Consider the following 21,920-nt stretch of genomic DNA (forward strand, 5'->3'; position numbering starts at 1 on the left):
GTCTGTTCAACAGAGGAAATAAAGCTAAATTATCCTATTCTAGCTAAATCTCTAACTAAAATTTAACTCTCCTTGGTAATTACTTACCAGTGGAAGAGTTGGGGTTGTGTAATTGTTTAACTTAGTCTAATAGAAAACATTGGGCCCTAAAATTTGCAACAGATATTGTAGGCAGTTCTTGAGTTAAGCTGCATGTGACAGTGGGAGTAAATGGTGTAGGCTCAATTGGTGTATTCCTTGATTATTTTCCTTCAAATCCTTGTCATGTGTTTTTAAAAAAATAAATCAATCATTATTCTTTCTTCTCTAGGTCACCTTTACGAAGAGGAAGTTTGGATTAATGAAGAAGGCCTATGAGTTGAGTGTGCTCTGTGACTGTGAAATAGCACTCATCATTTTTAACAGCTCTAACAAACTCTTTCAGTATGCCAGCACTGACATGGACAAAGTTCTATTAAAATACACAGAATACAACGAACCCCACGAAAGCAGAACCAACTCAGATATCGTTGAGGTAACAATTTGAAAAGACACGTCAGTCTTCTTATCTCCTTAATAATTAAAACATAGAGCAACATAGAGTATTTTAAGATTTTTAACCAAATATTTTAAAATTATTTAATACCATGTTATAAAATCTAAACTACTGCTTTTAGTCTGGTTTCTCTAAGGCAGTAACTTGTCTTTACAGCCATGTTGTTTTCCCATCTGCCCTCCACCCCCTGCCAGTTTCTGGGAAACATGTTTGATTTCAATCACATTTGGCAATGGAAATAGAGGTGTGAAAAATGGTTGTCTTTCTGGGGAAGGAGGGGGAGAAATGTTCAAGGTTTAATGGGGAGAAAAAAATTGACTGAGTGGGAGAGGAAGGTCAGAAGAGTGCCCTCAGCCTAACAGACAATTATAGTTGGCCCTTTTTCTCCTCTGAGGTAGTAGCCACTTTACCAATCATATCTTGAACATGGATCAAATCAGCCACCACCTCTGCTGCCCCTTGTTCAGCCAAGGGAAAAAAAAAAGCCAAAAAAAGAGAATATGTGGAATAAATGAACTTAATTAAATTTGTTGTCCAGTGACTGTCAATTAAAATAGCAGCAGAAGGACTGCAGTTTCTGCAGTAATAGAATAACATGAATATGTTTACTCCAAGGTATTGGTTTCATCTACTTTTATAATGCTTGAGCTTTAAATAGAAACTCTTTTCAGTACACAATTTCTAAATTAGGTGCAGTAGAATTCAAGGATTTTCTTGGCAATTGGAGCCTTGATGTACTGTAACTGCATTTCAGAGCATGTCTCCAGTAGTCCTGTAAATAGACCAAAACAGGTGGCTGACTTAAGGGTTTAATTTAAATTCTGAAGTTGTCTTCTGAACAAATGCCTTGCTTTTTAGGAATGATTTCAGAATAATGATTAGCCTTGAATAGCTGAAGAGCCTATTGCTAAGGGGATCAGAGTACAAGGATGGTACTAGCTGATCTTGTACATGAGTGTGCAAGCAAAACATCAGATTGACAAAACTGAGATACAGACAAATGCTTTATATTTCTTTCTGAGAAGATTCTCTGCTAATTTGTTGACTGTCTTTTATGATCAGAAAAAAACCCTCCCCAACTTCTGTGTTCAGCATTGAGCTCTACAGAGAGGGATAATACAAGCCATGAAGAGTTGAAGGCTTAGTCACTGGATTAGCATAAATAAGGGATAGCCACTGGAGAGGAAGGGAAAACCTAATTCCTGCAGAATGAGCTTTTGATTGTGACAGACATGAATTTGAGACAGGGATGCAAGTTCAGCTTGGTTTTGTTCTGCATGCAGGGCCTCTTTGTGTTGTGACTCATGGTAATGGTGCTTCTTCACATCACAAGGACTAGGGACCTCTTCCAGAATTATTCTGTGCAAGGCTGCTTTTTTGGGTTCTTGTTGGTGGGTTTTTTTACCGGGGTCAAGTGTTTGACCCCTGACAAGTACATTGAAAATGCATTTAGCATCCAAGGGCAGATGTGCTCTGGGGGAACATGCAAGGACTCATCTGCAGATTCTAATTTTTTTTCTCTGGGCTCAGTGTTTTTATGCTAGTATGGAATTTGGGACTTTATTTCCATGTTTCAAATACAGTGTCATTTAGGAACTTATCCTCCTATCTCTTCAGATTAACCCTGTGTACTCTTCAGCCTGGTTGTGAAATATTTTCAGGATTTTTCTTTCTGGATTGATGGGTGCTTGGAGTGTGATAGATGCTTAGTGACATCACCAGCATTTTGGAAACAGGCTGGAAGAACAATGTAAAATGGCTTCTCTTTTATTGTAATGACATTGAAATTCTATTTTAACAAATGAAAATTACTGCAGAAAAGCACCTAAAATCTGTCAAATTCATACTAAAGTGAATTATAATAAGCAGTTCATCTTATGGAGTTATAGCTGATGTATAGATCTAGTTTAGTACTTCACTTACCTCCTTGAATGTGACAAATGGTGTTTATTGTGACATAGGCTCACCGTGTAACTATTCTGGACCCACTGTGGTCCTGATGTGCATGACAGGAGGGTGGGTTTTCCTGGGCTAGAAGGGAAGGTAACTTCACCCAGATCAGAAGCTGGGTAGGGGAGGGAACCAATCTGCTTCTACTTATTTCTAGTACTGAGTAGATGGCAATGTTGTAAATGATTAAGTGAAATCGATGAGACATCTTCCCCTTGTAGTTGTCTCCTGCTCAGTTTTGGCATAGGAATTGCTTTCATATGCCCAGAGCTTGGTGTCTTCTGTTGCTGCTGGAATGTTTGTGAAAACATAGTGGGAGGGAGAGCACTCGCATCTTAAATGAATATTAGAAATTTTTTTTGGTGCAGGCACTTGGGTCTTTCACTGAGTGTGTTATTGTAGATGGGAATGATCTGCTGCTGTCCTATACCTGTTCTTTTCTGAGGTTACTGGAGTGTAAGGTAGTGCTCTTGCACAGCATTGGTGGACCATATAGAGATGTTGAGAAGAGTGAAATTTTTATTCAGTGTGTGCTTTGAATTATTGAAATAGTGAGATCATGTATTTGGTTTTACAGACCCATAATGGCACAGTTGCAGATTGTTATGCTGAAGTGCTGTCTATGATTTGAGGGACTTGCTGTAGGTGTTAAAGCATTTGATGCTTTAATGTTCATGGACTTTTTTCTGTAATGGATTATTCTTGACAAGTAATTATTTTTCCTGAAGAAAGAAGTATTTCTGCAGAGTAAAATGGGAAGAATTTCAGGTTTTATCAGGATTCTGTATCCATATGGTCAACAAGATGTTTTAATTTGTAAAAGACAATTTGAGACCTTGAGCATTCACTGTTTTTAAATCCAAAGGAAAAGAGGGAGATGAACAGGCACTTGTATATTTTCTTTAGTGCAGGATGTTAAGATTATTGCAGGTTATTTACAATAACATATCATTTCCATTTTGGGTCCTTCTGCCCCTCAAGAAGGCCTCAGAAAGCAGCAGTTGCACAGTTGTTCCCTCTCTCCCAGCCTCACTTCTCCTGGGAGTCAAGGGCTGAAGATGGCTCTTCCTGCTTGTTTAGCTCAGCTTTTTATCTTTTTTCCATGTTTTCATTTTCCTTGACTGATACAGTAAACCAGAGTTTATTTCCCCTACACTTGGCCGTGGTAGGTTTTGCTTGTTCCTCATCTCACCTCATCAGACTGAGGTGATTTGATTTTTAGGAGCCTGTGTAAAATGTGACCTACTTTCCCAGTTGGCATCTGTGCCCAGGAGAATTCCGGGTGGGTGTCAGTTAATGAGGCTCTCCTGTGCTCTGTAGTTTAATGCAGTTTTCAGTGCAGTGTAATGTGCTGAATAAGGCTTAGGTTATATCCCAGATACTGACAGCTGTCCTTGAAATAGGTAATGATCTGTAATAAAAATTGTAACTAGAAAGTACAAAAAAATACCTCGTAAACTATGGCACGTAATTATTGCAATCATACTCATTCTTGTGGAAGGACTGCTCTGGTGTAAATTCCAGCAAGTGATTTGGATGTTTGTTTTGAATATCTTACCATGGGAATTGGTGACTGTAATGGGAGTAACATTTGTGATGGCTTGGAGTAAGAGTGGTTTTGTCATAGTTCAGACAAAGCAGGTAAATGACCCTGCTGCTGCTTTCAGCAGGGTCAACAAGCCAGTTTAATCTGCTGCTGTAATCAGCTGTTTTCTTGCATTAAAATACATTTAATCTCTGGCTTTTCACAAGATTTAATAGAGCTGTTACAGGAGCAGTGCATGTTCTGTAGTCAGGAACATCTCAGGGATCAGAGATGGGGTTGTTGGCTCCTGGCTCCGAGTGAGCACGGAGAGCTCAGCTGCACGTGGAGAGCCTGCAGCAGGAAGAAGCAGATGCATCTCCCCAGCCAGATGGAGCATATGCCAAGAGACAAGTGTAACAGTGTGGGGAGCATAAACAGAAAAGTTGGTGTTGAAACACTGTGTTTATAAACCAAAAGCTCTCTGGTTTTGTTTTTCATCCAGCTTTCTCCACCTCCCAGCATTGCTTCTTTTCCAGGCTGGGAATAACCAATGTGTATTTTGAACTGTTGTTGGTGTGTAGTAGTTTGTTTTGGTAGCACTTGAATTGGTTTATTGCTTCCTTTTTTTTAAATATGGGTTGACTTCATATGAAAATGAAGATCTGGGAATTGTATCTAAATATATACTTGGATGCACACATACAAAATTAGATGAGAATGACCTTCATTTAATTGATCTTATTTCCTTCCTTGGTGGATACCTGGTGCATCCGATCTAGATAAGGATTTGCAAAGCAGTTTGGGCTTCTGTATTTTGCTTTTCAAAGCTAAAAAGTAAGATGGTGGAAATTGGGTCAAATTCTTAAAAAATAGTTATTTCTTTGAAATGTTTTATAACACAAGCGACACTGTAAGTTTTTACATTTATTTTAAAGAAGAAAATGCCCTGCAACCAAGAAAAAAAACCTGATGCTGAATGTAGGTGACTAAATTCTCCAAATTCGTGTGAAATATCAGCACAGCTTTACAGAGCTGTGAGGCAGCACCAGGAATGCTGATGGTTAAACACACTCTGGAGATTGGAGGGAGGCTAACACTGTGATGTGTTAACATTGTTTTGCATTCCTGTGCATTTGATAGATGGAGAACTGCCAGAAGTGAGCAAGACCTGGAGGGAATAAAGAAAGAAAAAAGCTTTGGGCCGATAGAAGAACATGTATTGGTGTAATATTATGTATTTTTCTAGTTCAAAACACTTGGTTTGGTCTCCAAACACTGTGGGAATAAGTGGTGCACATTTAAAAGAAGGAAGAAGCTTGAAAATTATTTTAGTGAAGGAAGGAAAAGACTTGGTAATCTGCCCATGATGCTGAGAAAATGTAGGCATTATTGGGCTTGATTTGCTAAATGATTATGTAAATGTAATTATACTGCATATAACATTTCAAATAATTTGAGATGGCACACAAATACCTTTGCGACATTTTAAGGAGGTGATTGAAGAGGATTTATGTATGGTTAAGGACTGAAATTTTCTTTTAGCTTACCTTAAAAAAGGCAATGTGCTTGAAAACTGAAGTGGTCTGGAATGAGTCATCAAAAGCTTTTATATATATATGTATGTGTATATATATGTACACACACGAATATTTTTATGTGTCTGTGTGTAGTGGTTTGAATCTTGTTTTTTTCCTAGTAGAAGTGTTTGCTACAAACAGGTTCTGCTTAGGGGCTTTAGTTCCCATTCTTGGTTTAGGAAAAAACAACTACCATGAAAAATTTAAAATGTGGTCAAGGTAGCAAATATTTATTTTCAATACTGTGACTGAAGACAGCCATGCATTTTGTGCTGAACAGAGTAGTTGCCACTCATGATGGTGTCTTTGTCTTATTTCTCTCCCCTCCTCTTTTCTTTTTAGTTTGGGACATTAAATTCAACACTTAATTCCTGTGGGGGTTTTTTTGAGCTGTTTACTGTTATCATTAATTTTTCCATATCTTGCATTTGGTAATACTGTTTTACTCAACAATATTATTTTAATTCTTTGGCTGTGCTGAAATTGCTTTGAACATATAGATGATTAATGTGCCTCTTAATTTATTTTTTTCAAAATGTCATATTATTGGTGACTTTAAGCAAGCTGATAGTACTGACCAAAAGTTTTTGTTCTGAGTTAATGTTGTCTTGCATTTCTTCATTGCTGATATATAAAGAATTTTCAGAAATAGGATAGATTTAGGTTTTTTTTTTTTAGTTAGGTTTTTTTTTTTTTGACGCAGCTTTGGTTTGCCTGCTAATAATCTAACACTGTACTTCCCTTGTATCTAAAGCAGTGAATAAATTTAGTGTTTTAGGGTTAAGAATACATTATTTCTTCCACTTCTTTAAAACAGTGCCGGTGTTTTAAATTTACCATGCTCTGCTGGTATTCTGAATTTTGATGAATTCCAGATTTAGTCACTACTTAAAGCATATAGATATCTGAAGTTTGTCTAGAATGCATCTTTTAATAGAATTTTCTGAAGTCTTGCTAATAATGACTGTACTTGGCTGCTGTACTGCCAGCAGTGATTTTATGGAGCTGCAGTTCAGGGTGCCCTCTGTCCTATGCAGAGCTGTCACAGTTACACCAGTGCCATGACTTTAAAGCTGTGAACTGAAATTTGCTGTGATGTTCTCATTTTTTAATAAATAACCAGAAAAAGCTGATCACTGAGCAATGAGAGGCAGCTGACTTGACTGTGCCTCATTACAATCTCAGATTGGATCGGATGCTCCTCTGAAGGCTGTGCTGCTTGGAGGGCCAGAATCCTTAATCCATGTCAAATACTGGTACAGAGCTTTTGTGTGCTCTGTCTACCAAAAATCTCTGCAGAATCATCCCTGCAATAGGCAGGGATTGGATTCTCCTTTGTCTGAAATTTGATTTTATTTCCCAGGTGTGCAAGCAATGTTTTTCCAACTGATTCTGCTCCGCATTAGGAGAATGTTTTTATTTTTGAAATTTATAGGGCAGACACACAATGTCCAGTTCTCACACCCACTGCTCAGGAAGCATTTGTCAAAGATTCATTTCTGGGTTTTGCTGTTCTGGAGACGTTGTGTTAAGTAGGATTGAAAATTGACTCCATGAAAATCCGCAACAGCTCATTGCTTGTTAGTGCTGGAGTTCATGCAGGCAGTCACACAAAGACATAATTATTGTATGAACAAGTTCTTCAAGCTGTGCTGGTCTCGTGTATTCTGCAGCCCTTGTGTTGCTGCAGAATTTGGTGCTTTTGAAATTCTGTAGTGACAGAAAAGTATATTTTTACTTTGCAATTTCAAAGTGAGGACTGTGGCATCTGTTAATCAAGAGAGAGTGACTTTACACAAGCTGTGCATGGAAAGAATAGACCCAGAACAAAGCATCTCCTGCAACTACAGCAAGATAAAGGACTGTTCGTTCTGTGGCAGGCTTGATTTCAGTGGAGACTTAATGTAATCCCATCTTTTGACTTCCAGGCTCAGGGGTTTGGTTGTGTCTTCTGCCAGGGATTAACCGCCTTGCAGGAGGGACAGCAGCAGTGCTGCTTCTTGATCATTGCTGTACCTCAGCCACTGCTTTAGCAGGAGCTGCCCACAGGAGGGGAGAGTCATCTGCAGTGCTTCACTACTCCCTGCCTTCTGACCTCACCATGTTTCTGTTTTTATATGTTGCTTTTGAGCAATCTTAATGTTTGGGCCATGAGCTGATGGTGCTTGTGCAGCAGAAGGCTCAGGGAGGCTATGGCTTGTTCACTGCCAGAGTTTTACTGCAGGTGCTGTGGCACATTGAGCCTGTAATACTCTGCACTCACCTGGACAAAACACTTCCCTTGCTCCTGCAGTGCTTTGGGGAGTAACTGCATCTGGAGAAAGAAAATATCGGTGGTGGCAGTCCCTGTGGTACAGACCTCTGAATACCCTAGCAGCAGCATGTGACATGTGACACAATGTGATACGTGACACACATGTGACATACCATTCTTTGCAATACTTGTGCACATCCAGTTCATTTAGTGACTTACCAGAGTTTTTTGGTACATCTTATGTCATATGAGTGATATTTCATATGGGAGCCCTGTAATTCGTACTATAGACTATGGAATGCTAGGCAAGTTAGTTAAATTGGCACTAGGGTGAATTTTAAAATTGTGTGTTTTACTGGAAATACTAGGTAATTTCAACAGGAAGTTAATAATAGATTTTTTATTTAAAACTCCCAGGTATTTTGGGAATGTTGTAAAGATGTTTTAGATCAAAGCTGTTACATTGTCCCACTGTAAACCCTTCTGTAACTGTAACAAACTGGTACCATTTAAAGCCCTGCTCTTGCTTGCAAATAACTTAAAATTCAGTACTTGCTGATTACAATGACTTTTGAGAAAGAAAAAAAAAAAAAATCAAGCATTCCAGAGCCAGTCTTTATCCGATGTTGACATGAATTACATGATAAAGCTTACTCAAATTTCACTGTCCCTGATTCCTGTACAGCCTTTTCTCTCTATCTCTCAAGGTCCCACCTTTGATTTCCCACCACTTTTCACATTAAGTCAGGACAGTCTTCAAAGAGGTGCTTTGGCTTTTGAATAATTTGCAGTAAATGGAGGCTGTACAGGAAAAAACATGGTAAATGTATTGTATTGATACTCAACTGAGAAGTTCTATCTTTGAAACATGAACTGTAACATTATTAGAGCTGTGTCTGGAAGTCCCACGTTCTCATTATTTTAGTTCAGTAAAAACAGAGATGTATTTGCTTGTACCCTATTTCCTTATTTTTGGGAAGGCTCTCTGCTTGCTGTTGTACACACTGATCTCAGCTGGTGTTTTCAGATACCTGCTTTCACTTCTCTTATTCAGCTTGCTTATTTTTGGAGTGGTTTTTTTTTTATGGCAGTTCCATACGAATATTAAAGGTATTAGAGCTTGTTCTGGGAGATGAAGCCCATAATCTTACATGTGAACAGTATTTTAACAATAGCATAAATCCTTGGAATCTACTAACCATTTTCTTTGGGAATGGTTGCCATTCGTGTTGTAATTACTGTTTTGATAGCACTAAGTTATCTTGAGTACCAAGACTCTGAAATAGTTCTGTTATCCTTTCCAGTTTTAAAGCTGTAAAAAATTCAGGACAAGAAGTATTTGTAATTGCAATAGTACATGAGCAGGTAGACCTAAAGAACCCCATTCTTTTTATTAAATGAATTCTAATCAGAGTTAAGCCACTTTTTTCTTGGCAAACTATGAGTAGGAGATAATATTTTTCCTAAAGAACTTTTAAAAGATTATGAAGGATATTATGCAGATGGATTGCTGCACTTGGAAACTTTTCATGTTCCATATGGCTTATCTGCAGTGCACTGTTGCTGAAAGGAGGTCTTCAGTCAGCTACTGCTGCTGCTGATTTATAATTTAACCATTGCAAGTATTTGAAGATCTGTATTTGGGAGGCTGTGTTTGTACATCTGTGTGTTGTTGTTTGGGTAAGGACTGAAATAACGCATTTATGTATCATGAAACATATTTTTAAATGTTCTAATATAGAACTGGGTTTTGCTCCATTTTACCATTAATTTTATTTATTTGCAAATTTATAGTCCCTGAAAGGACTATAAAATGTATTTAATTTATATGCTAAGGAGTAATTTTTGCTTCTTGAAGATGAATATCAGTCTATTTTGTCTTTGTTGTTTAATAAAAAGGTTGAAAAAGACAGAGTTAAACTGGCACTTTAGTACTCTTTAGTGGGAAAATCTAGTTGATGGTTCTTTCTATAAAACAGGTAAAATGCAAACCTGCTCAGTGATATAAAATTTAATAATCTACCGAGTTGGATAGAAAGCGAAACAAAGACAAATGCATCAAAAATTGGACTTTGAGAGCTTGACTAAGCTGTCACTGTGGAAACAGCATTATCAGTGCTAATGGATTACTAATCATTTTAAGTCTCAAGGAGTTCATTTAGGACCAGGCAATCCAGCTTGTTTGTAGGTCAGTAAATGCTTTATAAAGTCCACGGTTCACAGATAGTGTTTCTCTAAAATCACAAATACAAGCATGCAGCTCCTTTCCCATACCTTCTAGTCCAGAGCTGTGTAATATTCTGGGGGTGAAGAGTGGATTTTATAACCCATAAAGTTCTAATTCTTTAGTAATTTTTTGTGGTTATCTACTTAAAATAATGTTTCACAGCAAAGATGCTTCAGGCTAGAATTTAAGCTTCATGCCATATCAAGTCTAAAAACCTTTTGTATGTGTTATTTTATATAAATGAGAGTTTGAATTCTGAGTGCCATCTTTATCATATCTGGGAGGAATTTGACAGCTAGCTTTCATGTTTAGCAAGCCAGGGATACATGTTAAAATTTGCCAGATACTGGAAGTGGTCCAACATTTGAAACAAGATGGTGTCTTTTCTTAGAGTGGTTTATGGCAGGGACACTGATAAAATTTCAAATCTTGAACATTTTTCATCTATAAATGCTGAATACCTTTGCCTAAAACTGAACACAGAGCATTGCTAAAATGGTGCTTCTTTTTCTTTGTATTTTATGGATAATGTGAGGCAGGCTTATAAGTTTTTTATTTGTGAAACCCTGGAGTAAGTAATTAATCCTAAACCTTCTTTTTCTTTCTTTTTTTTTTTTTTTTCCATAGCAAACTATAATATTTGACAATACAATAGCTGTAGCAAACTTTTAAGTACTGCACTCAGAATTTTTCATGCCCATGTATTTTTTGCATAATGTCAATTATTTACTTTGAAAATATTACTACTAATTGAGAACAAGTATGGAAAATATTATTTAAGTAAGCTGAAAGTAGAGAATGTCAATAGTTCAGATTTTCTGTAGCATGCAGTATTGCGGTTGGGGAGCCTGCCAGAAAGATTGGGAAGGTCTTGTTCTTTAAGAAGTTAAGCTCTCCAAGTTGCTTAGCTCATGGAAATGTCTGTCATAATCTAATTTGGCCTCATGTGCGTTTCAGGGAAGTTTTGAAAGCTGGGCACCACTCCTTCCCTGAGCTGGTTTGGGATGGATGTGTTTGTGGCTATAATTAGAATGTGAAATTTGAACTGATAGCATGGCAAAATGTAATTGAAAATGTGTCAGGATACTGAAAGGAATAGTATTAAGGCTAAGTGTAAGTAGTCTCCCAATTCAAAGGACAGGAAAACAGCTTCATAAGGAAATTTGCAGATGCTTCACTGGTTGAAGTTGAGAATATTAATAGAGCTTGAGGAAAATATATCAATTTTGTGAACATCACATAAAACAATACCTTACATCTGTCTGTGGGAAAAGGAATTTCAGACTACAGAAATAATGTTGATGAGCTTAAAAAGACAAAACACCATTACTGAGTTGATTTATCTGGTTTTTGTCTGGCTGTTCTTGTCTGACGTTTATGCTGCACTGGGGATTCACTCCTGCTTGGATTTTAGACGGTGGTAAATTCGTGTACCCGGCGCTGTGGGGTCAAGGTCTGACTCTGCAGAGATGTGTTGTTAATTTAGAGAAAAGAATCAGCTATGATGATGCTTCTGTAGCCAAACTGACCCGCAGGAAGTTTAAGAACTAAAAATAGCTTTTGGTGGCTAAGAATACTCCTCGGGTGCTTGAATATGTTTTATACATAATAGGGGAGACATAACGATATCTAGAGGATGAGACACTTTACTATTGTTCAGGCTGATGAAAGTGGAATATTTTGTGTTTTAAAAAGAGAAAAACAGCCAGGTTTTAGGCTCATCTTCTTGGCAACGATATGTATCAGGAAGCAGATAATAAAACAATTGTCTTGCTTTCGGCAGGACGTTCTGCTGCATGTAAAGCCTGTTGTGATACATGTGGTCCTTGCCTGCTGTGGGAAGGGAGGTGAGCTGCAGCAAAGGACCATGCCCTGTTTTGTCTCACTGATCTTTCATGTATTAAGAAAGAAAACTGGGTGGGAATCTGTGCTGTGACTGCTTTATTTGTCCTTCATTCTGGGACTATCACAGAAAAAAAAGGTGTGGCTTTTCATGTAGGATGTGATTATCAGTGGTGGCTGAGGTTTTCTGCTGCCAGCGAGGCTGGGCCAGTCCTTCTGCCTCCTCTGTATCTGTGGTGCTCGGCCCACACATTGGCAGCCCACCTATTCCTGCTACAGCTGAGTATAAACCAGCAAAAATAAGTTAAATAAAGAATGGACAAAGAGAATTTTTTGCCATTTTAATGAGGAAAAAAAATATTCTCCAGTATTGCATGGCATCTTCAGAGCATCAGGAAATTTTAATAATTTATCCTTTTGATACCCATGGTGGAGGTGCCTACCAGAGCAGCAGTAATACTTAGCAGCACTAGTAGGGCTTTTCCATTACTTCAGGCCTGTGGAATATTTACACTTTAAAAAGTTACGATATTTAAAACATACTTACTCCAAATTTGTGCTGCTTCACAGCTTTTCCATGCTCTGATTGCAAAAGCAGAAGCAGAACTAGCCATAGGATTTAAGTGAATGGTTTGCCTTTTCCAAGGGAACTCACTTCATTTCAGTCTTAGTCAAATTTTGGACATGGTTTTCCCAATGATTTGGGATAAAATACAAACAAAAATCCTCTCTGGCCAGCTCCAATAGTAAGTGCAAAAATAGAGCTGTTAACATGATACATGGTAGCTTTGAGAGCAACAACCATTTCCTTTTTGTGTAATATTACAAGAAACCAAATACTGGATGTTTTGAATGACTTGACACTTTTTTTACACTCCATAACACTTTTTACACATGAGGTCATCCTACATTCTTGCTTTAAGGCAGAAAAATATCATTTCCTGACGTGACAATGAACATAATCAAGTTCTTTACAGTTCTGCCAGGGCTGGTAAGAAGCCCAGATCACAGTATCAGAAGTCTTGGCTTTTTAACCAAACTCACTGATCAGAGCACAAAACGCACTGATTGTGCTCTTTAATCACAGCAATGTGTGCTTCTGGAGTGGGATATAAAGCCCAGGGTCTTGATGGGAGGGGGCCAGTTGGGGGTTGTCACTTTGTCTGTGGAAGCAGTGACCCATCTGTGTTTATTGGGTCTGAGTTCCTGGTTTCCTGAGCTGCCCTGAGCAGTGTCTGCAGCCCCTGGGAGCCGTGCGGGGGCAGGAGCCTGGGGAAGGTGCTGGCTTCATCTCCCACTGTGGGGGCTCAGCAGCCTCCAGGCTCCTGCCTTCCATGTGTCTTTGCTGGATTTTGTGTAAGGAAGCTTGTGCTAGGATAATTACACTGAGATGGTTGAATATCAGCTCTGCTTCCTTAAGGATCAAACAATGAATGACTTTATTGAGCTTTTATACTCTTTGGTATTTGTATTATTGGTTTTAGTAAAATTTATATTGAATCGTAGAGAGAAGCCAATTATTCCTTTCTGTTGTTGTTTTGCAGAAAGCCCTTCTTCTGTTCCTTAGATGCTTCTTGCCAAGGCATGATTCTTTTCTTAAATTAGCAAAATGCTAATTTTAATTGCAAAGTGCAATTAAAAACTACTTTGCATATGTGTGGGGAAGTTCAGGAAAATATTGGGGCTCTTGTACCATGTGCTTGACTGCAATATTTAAACTAGTCATCACTGGTCCAGCCACGCTCATACAATGTTTTCTAAGCTCTGCCATTCAAGTAAAAATAAATCAATACTAGAGACCAATAGTGGAAGAGAAGCAGTTTACAGCTCTTGGGTCATTCTGCAACATCAAGATGACCAGAGCTGTCTGGAACACTTGTGTAGAGACTTTGTATGTCATGCAAGTGTATTGTTTTATTTCCTTCATTCTTTTAAAAAAATATTTCATACCTGCATTGGTTTCTTGTAAATACTTAGCATTATTAAAACTGGTATTTTTTTCTCATCAGTGCAGTCTGAGATCAAAGCTGCACAATCTCAGTTACTGGGGCACAATACAGTGTGTTGGCAAACACGTTGGAACAATTTCCAGTAATTTTGGCTAAGTCTTAGAGGAAGTGGAAAGTAACACAGATTTATTGAAAGGGCTGCACGTTCCCTTACATGATCTGGAAAACAAGACTTCACACCAGAAGTTAATTGCAGTGAGCATCCAATAACAAAACCTGAAATTTAATGTTCTTTTCCCCTCTTGCTGTGGTAAGAGAAGATTATGCCTTATCTATTAGTCTCCACTGCAGATACTGTGATGTTGTTCTAAACAAGCTTGCGTATCATAGCAGAGAAATAAAACTCTCTTCATGTTACACAAAGTACTTGGTCTCACCAAATGGCATTTTTTCCTCTGAACAACCTCAGAGTTAATAAAATTTTGATCTCTCTGATAACATCTTGGAAATCACTCAGAGAGCCGAGTTATTTACATTATTTTGAGAAACAACAAATTTTAGTGCTGGAGAATCTCAAGGGCGGAGTCAGCCCTTGTTTATGGAGTTTGGCGTTCCTGTGTCCCCACGGGGCTGTTCCCAGACTCCCGGGGGCCCTGTCCCTCCTTGTTTCCCTGCAGCGGGGCCAGGTTCTGGTTCTGGTTCTGTTCTGGCGGGGCTGGCTCGCCTCGGCTGCGCCTCCCCGTGCGAACAGCTCGCAGCATTCCGTGGGCAGCCCTGGCCACAGAGCAGGAATGTTTTACTATTGTGTTACTGGGCACTGATAAAAGTTCGCAGGCTTTTTATGGTCAGGTCCTCCAAGTGGCACTTGGTGTTTTGGTGATAAGGAGGCAGAGCTCTGGCTGTCAGACCCAGCCTTATTATCTGTGACAGGGAACTGTGGCTGAAATCCCTCCACAATGACAGGAACCCCATCTGGAGTGACGGTTTCCAGAGCCTGAAACGGGAGATACTGAGGCATTTTCCTTCCTCATGAGTCAAAGCAGAGTTAACCCCATTGTTAGCAAAAATGACATGCAGTCACCATGAGGAAGGAGGCATTTTTGTATTTAAATCTCTTCCTTTTTGTTTAAGTCAGAGGATAATTTTCAGACGTCCGAGGGGATGAACTGGCAGCATTACACTTAAAAGCTTTTACTGGGTTGCTTTAGACTATTAAAAGCTCTACTGAGACTCCCTTGCTGCAAGACTCCAATTGCCTCAGTGTGTTTATCCCAGGAGCTGCACTCTGTGTGTGCATGTCTCTCAAGCCCTTTCTTTGCAGAGCCTCAGTGCATTTCTGTAATCGTGTCCCGGGCACCGCGCGCTGACGCCGAGCGCACGTAAAGACATTTGGGTTCTATTTCCAGAGCGGCCCGGGCTGCAGGGGTTAAGTGTAATCCCGATTACACAGCGTTAACATTTTCCCTGCTGATATCAAAGTGTAGCAGACTGGCAGGCTGACTTGTTAGGAAGGGCTGCGAGAGGGATAACAGGCTCCGACCTTGAGAGGCCGAGCAGCCGGCCCTTGTATGGCCAAGTCCATTTACGTGTCCAGCTGATTGGTTGGAGGAGCGGCATCGGAGCCGTGACAGGTGCTGGAGGAACCTACACCTGTTTTCCCCATATGCTGATTTAGTGATTACATTTTTGTGGGAGTTCCAGATACTGTGTGGGATACGCAGAACAAGCCAGGAAACTTGAGAAGGAATTGCAGCTTATGGTGAACTGTGATATTAAAGAATTTCAGGCAGCGAATTGGATTTTAAATTCCTGTTTTCAACTGCAGTAGAAATAAGCAGGATTTTGCATATATGTGAATAGTGAGGAAGTCATGTGTACTTTTTATTGTACTAAAAATCAGTTGACAGTAAAAAATACTGGCGAATACTATGAGCTAAAATATTTTGTTTTGTAGATCAGAATTTCAGTGCGTAATGAAAAATCCTTCTGTAGGAAAACATGGGGGTTTTTTCATGGTGCTGGAAACATCAGCTTGCAGATTTCTGATCTTTAGGGGTTTTAATGTAAAATGCATGGAATATAGATAATTTCTGACAAAAAGAAAGTACCCAGCTCCCTCGTGCCTGTGTAGTCCTACTGCTGCTTTATGTACAGATAACATCTATCTGTTTAAAATTTTTATTGCTTTCCTTTTGAAATTTTTTAAAAAATACATTGAAGATTTTTCCATGGTTAATGTTTTAAATATTGTTTTGTTATAAATTAGAGCTTGCAGAAAAAATTTCTGATTGTGTAATAGGGTGAAAAAGAAAAACAAGAAATACAAATATATCTTGTAATTTGATCATAAGACCTGTAGTTTCACATCCTTTCTTTAATGGCTGGATTGTAGACAAGCTTGCTTTTTTTTTTTCCAGGGGATGTTGTTGTGAGTTCTCCATCAGAAAACAGGAAGTAGCTCCATAAAGTTAGTCTGAAGGACTCTGGAAAAGCTTATATTTAGCAAACTCAGTCATTTTAGAGAGGGATTATGTAATTTTTTTTTTTTTTGCAGTTCTTGTTATCATGCGGGATGACAGAAGCGCAGGAAGATCCTGTCTATCAATTACTGAGACCGAGTATTACAGATATTAATGTCCTGCAGTTATTTAACTGGATCAAAATCTTTAGCCACTGTGTTTGTCAGAATATAACTGCATTCTCTCTAAAATGTGGATATTAAAATTGGGATGCTAAAATCAATTCATTACAGATTCAGTAACCTGGCTTTTAATTACCAGTGAAAACATGAACTCCTTTGCCACAGGCTTGAATGTTCCTTGTCAGGCAGCTTCACTCTATCAGCCAATGTCTAAAAACGATTTTGCATGCAGTGCTGGGGAGATGAAGTGATTGTAGGGGGAATTTACCTGTGAGATGGCACCTGGATGAACCTTTTTTCTTTGTGTACTTTGCCACTATCTTGAAAGACTGATGCTGTCTGTTGCACAGTGAATTTTGTCTGTGAAAGTTTATTGTAGTTTCAGGGGCTCTGAATGATTCAGTAGTGTACAAAACTTCTTGGCAAGTTAGTATGATTTGTATGTGAATTTTCCAATTGTATTTCAGACCTTAAGAAAGAAAGGCCTTAATGGTTGTGAGAGCCCTGATGCTGACGATTACTTTGAGCACAGTCCACTATCGGAGGACAGATTCAGCAAACTAAATGAAGATAGTGATTTTATTTTCAAGCGAGGCCCTGTAAGTACTTTTATTTTATCTCTACTTTTTATTTGTTGATCCTTTTTATTAACTTCATTATTTAGGCTCTGAACAAGAAGGAACACAGAGGGTGCGACAGCCCGGACCCTGACACTTCATATGTGCTCACGCCACATACAGAAGAAAAATATAAAAAAATTAATGAAGAGTTTGATAATATGATGCGGAATCATAAAATCGCAGTGAGTACTAAAGTATGGTTTGTGCTTCTCTTACATGCATGAGAATTTTCATGGTGTTTGCTCAGCACTGAAAACCACTTCAAAGACAAGAGGATGTAATGGCTTGAGAAGGGAAAAGTACTTCTGAGGAAAGATGAGATTGTGATACCTGCTCTTATTAAAATACATTTTATTGTAAAGAATAAGAAGAAGAATCATCTCTAGCATTGGTTTTACAATCTCAGCTTTTCATACCTTCGGAACACAAGACAACATTTCAAAATTTCAGGAGCCTACTGCATTACCTAATCCTACCTAAAATATATTTACCAAGATAGGTTTTTGTTGTGGGATGTAGGATCATTTATTTACATCATGTAGGTCTTCATTTGTCTGGTGATCAAGATTTTACAGTATGTGACGAGCAGGCAAATAGAATTGGATTAATTTTGTCATCTAACCAGTAGAATTTGTGTTGCTCAAGTCTGGACCTAGAAAGTTTTTTAGGTATTTAAAATCAAGGCTGCTGCACAATGAGAGCCTCAAAAGATTGCCCCTGCTAAAATTCCGACAGATACTTCCTTGGACTCTGAAAGATGTTTGAATATTTTCTCCCAAGTGTCAACCCAGTATGCAGCCATAAGTCACTTGGCTCCAGAACTTCAGTTTGGGGATAAAAGGAGTGGAAATGTTGCATGTTTTTTGTTGGAGGTGTTCATGATGACATTTAATTTCCACCTACAAAAAACAGTTAGTGTTGAGTATTACTGAGTATTTTCTAAGAAAACTAACACACAGGGCTCTGCCACAGCCTTTGAATATTTTAAGAATGCAAATCTTGTAGCAATTAAAGGAGATGGACTGGGTGGGTTAATCTGTACAGACCCTGGGGCACTTGAGTAGTGTCTCCAAATGACTGCTGGTATTGGAAATCATTTCATCGTTCAGAGCATAGGGGATCTCTGGGGAGTGAGCAGCAAACTGACAGTCAGGACACCCAGCATCACTTCTGTTAGCACTTTATGCTTGAATAAAGCCAATATATTTTGGGTTTTCTTTGTTTTGAAGATTTTGATATCTGACATTTCTGTGTTGAGACATCTTCAGGCCTCATCTCTCAGTATGTTTACAGCTAAATGAGTTTTTGGTGAACAGCCTAAATGTGTATGGACATCAGTATAAATAAAAATGGCAGCATTATGTTTTAGCTCTGCAGCTCTGTAACTCAAATTTGACCAATTATGTTTCTGTTTCCAGTACTTCTGGGGCTGTATAAGAACACAGTTTCTCTTGTTCTTGAGCACTCATTGCTGTCAAAGGATAGGAATGAGGCAAAGCGTGAAGAATTCGGTCATAACCAAATGAGCACCATAGATGGGCAGAGACAGCCTTTATTGTAAGGTGTGGGGGGAGGCTGTCACTTATGGGTTCTGTATTGAGAAACCTACAGAAAAAATGTCCCAGCTATTACCTCCTAGCAGTGTGTTCAGGTATTTCCAGTTTAGTTTGAGCTGCTTGACAGTGTGCTGTGTAAAAACACCCTGGTTTTGGTAGATACTGAGTACCTTCAAGTAGTTTCCCCTGAAACGAGCACCAGTAGGGCTTGTCATTGGTTAGATACTGTGAATGATTTGCTAGCTTTGTGTTGTTCTGCTTCATTACTTTTTCCTTCCATCTGTGCCAAAAATTGATGATTATTCTTAGAATGCTTCAGTAGGGACATTGTTGTTGGCTCTCACTAGTAAGAGATTGTTTTTCTTGTAGAGAATATATTCTGCTCTTTTAATTAATACAGTTATTGTTACATTTCTTGTTTATCTAACTTTTCATGCAGAAGTATCATTTGAAGTGATTCTTAAGCTACACATGATGAAATTGCATTTTTTAAAGTGTACTTGCTAGGTCATGTGTGTTGGTCATCTGCCTTTGACCTCTTAATCACAGCTATCATCTCTCTATTCTGTCAGTAAATACTACTGGGTTTTTGCTCTTAAATTGTACCTGTCATGGTCTTGTTTCCAGTAATTATGGGAGTTGTGAAAAAAAAATAGTCCCTTTTGTTTCAGAAACCCATCACTGTCAAAGGATAGGAATGAGACAAAGGCCAAAGAAGTTAGTCATGACCAAATGAGTACCATAGATGGGCAGGCAGCTCAGCTTTTGATTCAATAGCTGTTGAATAACAAACATATATACTGCAGAAAAACAGTTGCCTTTTAAATTATGCTGTAAAACCTAGAGTTTAAAAAATTAGAGTTGCAAAAAAAATGGAGTGGTTATTCAAGCAGGGATATGGGGTACCTGAAATGTTTGTATTAAAATTATTGAACTTTGTGATTTTCTGAAGATCTGTTTATTTTTTAGTCTGTTGGAAAACAAAGTCTTAGAGATTAGCAGCAATATATTGGCAAAATTATTTTTAGAAAATATTATTACTAACTTGTTCTTTTTTGTGTGATAACTGTTTGCAATGTGCATGTTTATGCTTACATTTTGAAGGTACAAAAATTCACTGATTGGTAGACATGTTTAGCTTGTCATTGCTTTGTAATAATCCAGATTAACTGTTAAATTTGTTGTGTTTATGAGCTTGTGAATTCATATGAATACTTTCAGTTTTCTCTGTTTGAACTTTACATATTTGAGAAGTTTGAGTAATTCTTTGGAACTGTAATTATGTGATGTATAAGAATTTAACACCATATTTTACAACAAATGGATGTTTTAAAACTGTATGCTTAATAGAGTTTAAAAACTAACAGAATTAACTCTAATAAAAACCAACAAACTGCTGTAACTGAGAATTTCTCTGCGCACACAGTTGATGCTAACAGCGTTGTCTTGTTGCTCGTCTCTCTCCCGCAGCCCGGCTTGCCTGCCCAGAACTTCTCCATGTCGGTGACGGTTCCAGTGTCCAATCCCAACACTTTAACCTACAGCAACCCAGGGAGCTCCCTGGTGTCCCCATCCCTGGCTGCCAGCTCCTCGCTCACGGACACGACCATGCTGTCCCCACCCCAGAGCACCCTGCACCGCAACGTGTCCCCCGGGGCACCGCAGAGACCGCCCAGCGCCGGCAACGCAGGTGAGCTCTGCTGCTACTGCCCCTTCCTCCCACACCTTCCTTCTGCTGTCAGAACCCACCAAAACCCTCCCAAGGAACGAGTTCTTTGTGGTTTCAGTCATTTGCACAGCTGAAGTTTTGATGTACAGAATTACACAATACTGTAGTCAGGCAAGTCAGTTTAATGCTCTGGCTTATTTTGATTAGGTGGAATGCTGGGGACAACTGATCTCTCAGTGCCAAATGGAGCTGGTACCAGTCCAGTGGGTAAGTGCAGTATCATGTATTTGTTATAAAAAATAATCTTGTGGTTTCAGTTTCTCAGTTATTCAAAAGCAATTTTTTATTTTGACTGTTTGGAAAAAGTGGCTGTGGAAGAACAAAGGTCGTAATTTTTTTAGCTGCACTGCTGTTGTCAAGCTTTATAAATTATTATCAGGCATTTATCTTTTTACTGCTGTGCTCTTTCCACTTCAGTAATATTTGCTTTTTTTAAGTGGTTTTCAGTAGTAGCAAGCTGCTGCTGCTGGTTTTGTGTTTCTCTACAGGTATAATTACAGCATTCTAAAAACATCTTATGTTTCCAAATCTGAACTATTGCACTAAAGGCAACTCAGCTCAGTTCTCAACTTCAGTATTTGCAGGACCTTGATGTTTGATGCTGGTCGTGGTGCCAATCAGAATGAAGCAAATACAGACTGTATTGTTTGTATTGCCATGTGTATCTTGCTAATCATTTTCTAGCAATTACGTGAAGAAAGCAATGAATCTTGGAAAGTGATAGCTAGGATCTGTCTTAGTTTTGGATGATGATCAGAATTTCTTCTGAAAACAAATTAAAGATCTTGCCAAAAATCAAATCCACAGTATTTTTTGGCCTTCAGTAAAAATATATGATAGCTCTTTTTTATTTCAATAATATTTTGTCTCCCCTAAACAAAATTTAGCGCTCTGATAGAGGGGCAGGCAGGCACTGAAATGTGTCGTGCCACAGACAGACAAAATAAATGACAGCTCACCCACTTTGGTCACATTCCTCCTGTTCCTCTGGAAGTCGTGCTGGCTGAAGGTCAGTTTTGCAAACACACCTAACTCCCCTTGGGAAGTGTTCATAGTCTGGAATTAGAGAAGCAACTGTTGACCTTTCAGTGTTTGCCCACTGGCTTCTTAGTGTGGCAGCTGGGAAAAAGTTCTTTGAACATCAAGTCAGGCAGTTGAACTGATGAATAAAAAATGCTGCAGTGTTCCAAGGCTGAAAGCACAGGATTGACTTTCCACTCTTTATCCATTTCTTGGCTATGTGCAGCAAAGATATGAAATATTAAAGAGTGGTTTCCTTCAGGTAAGCAAGATTTTAAATGGAGGAAACTTCCTCAGTTGATAAAAGATGGCTATTTTTAGAAACTGTAGAGGTCAGATGTTGATTTCCATAGAATTTTTCAAGTCATACTAAATAAGTTTATTATCAGGCTGTTTCAGGCCCCTTTTCCCAAAAATCAGGCTTTATTAAGAGCAGCTTCAGATTTAAGACTCCTTCCTTCAATAAGCAAATAAAACTGTGGTTACAGTGCTTGC

General features: G+C 38.6%; 1 protein-coding gene across 1 annotated transcript in view; it reads left to right on the forward strand.

The window, feature by feature from the left end:
* The first annotated feature begins 313 nt into the window (after positions 1 to 313).
* Positions 314 to 21,920, forward strand: part of MEF2A (myocyte enhancer factor 2A) — a 42,268-nt gene continuing 20,661 nt past the window's right edge. The window contains exons 1-4 of the mRNA XM_056499534.1: positions 314 to 514; positions 16,968 to 17,099; positions 20,147 to 20,366; positions 20,553 to 20,612. Of these exons, the coding sequence (XP_056355509.1) occupies positions 341 to 514; positions 16,968 to 17,099; positions 20,147 to 20,366; positions 20,553 to 20,612 (586 nt within the window). The 5' untranslated portion in view covers positions 314 to 340. The remainder of the gene's footprint in view (positions 515 to 16,967; positions 17,100 to 20,146; positions 20,367 to 20,552; positions 20,613 to 21,920) is intronic.

This window comes from Oenanthe melanoleuca, chromosome 10, assembly GCF_029582105.1.
Source record: "Oenanthe melanoleuca isolate GR-GAL-2019-014 chromosome 10, OMel1.0, whole genome shotgun sequence".
In the NCBI taxonomy this organism is placed as follows: Eukaryota; Metazoa; Chordata; class Aves; order Passeriformes; family Muscicapidae; genus Oenanthe; species Oenanthe melanoleuca.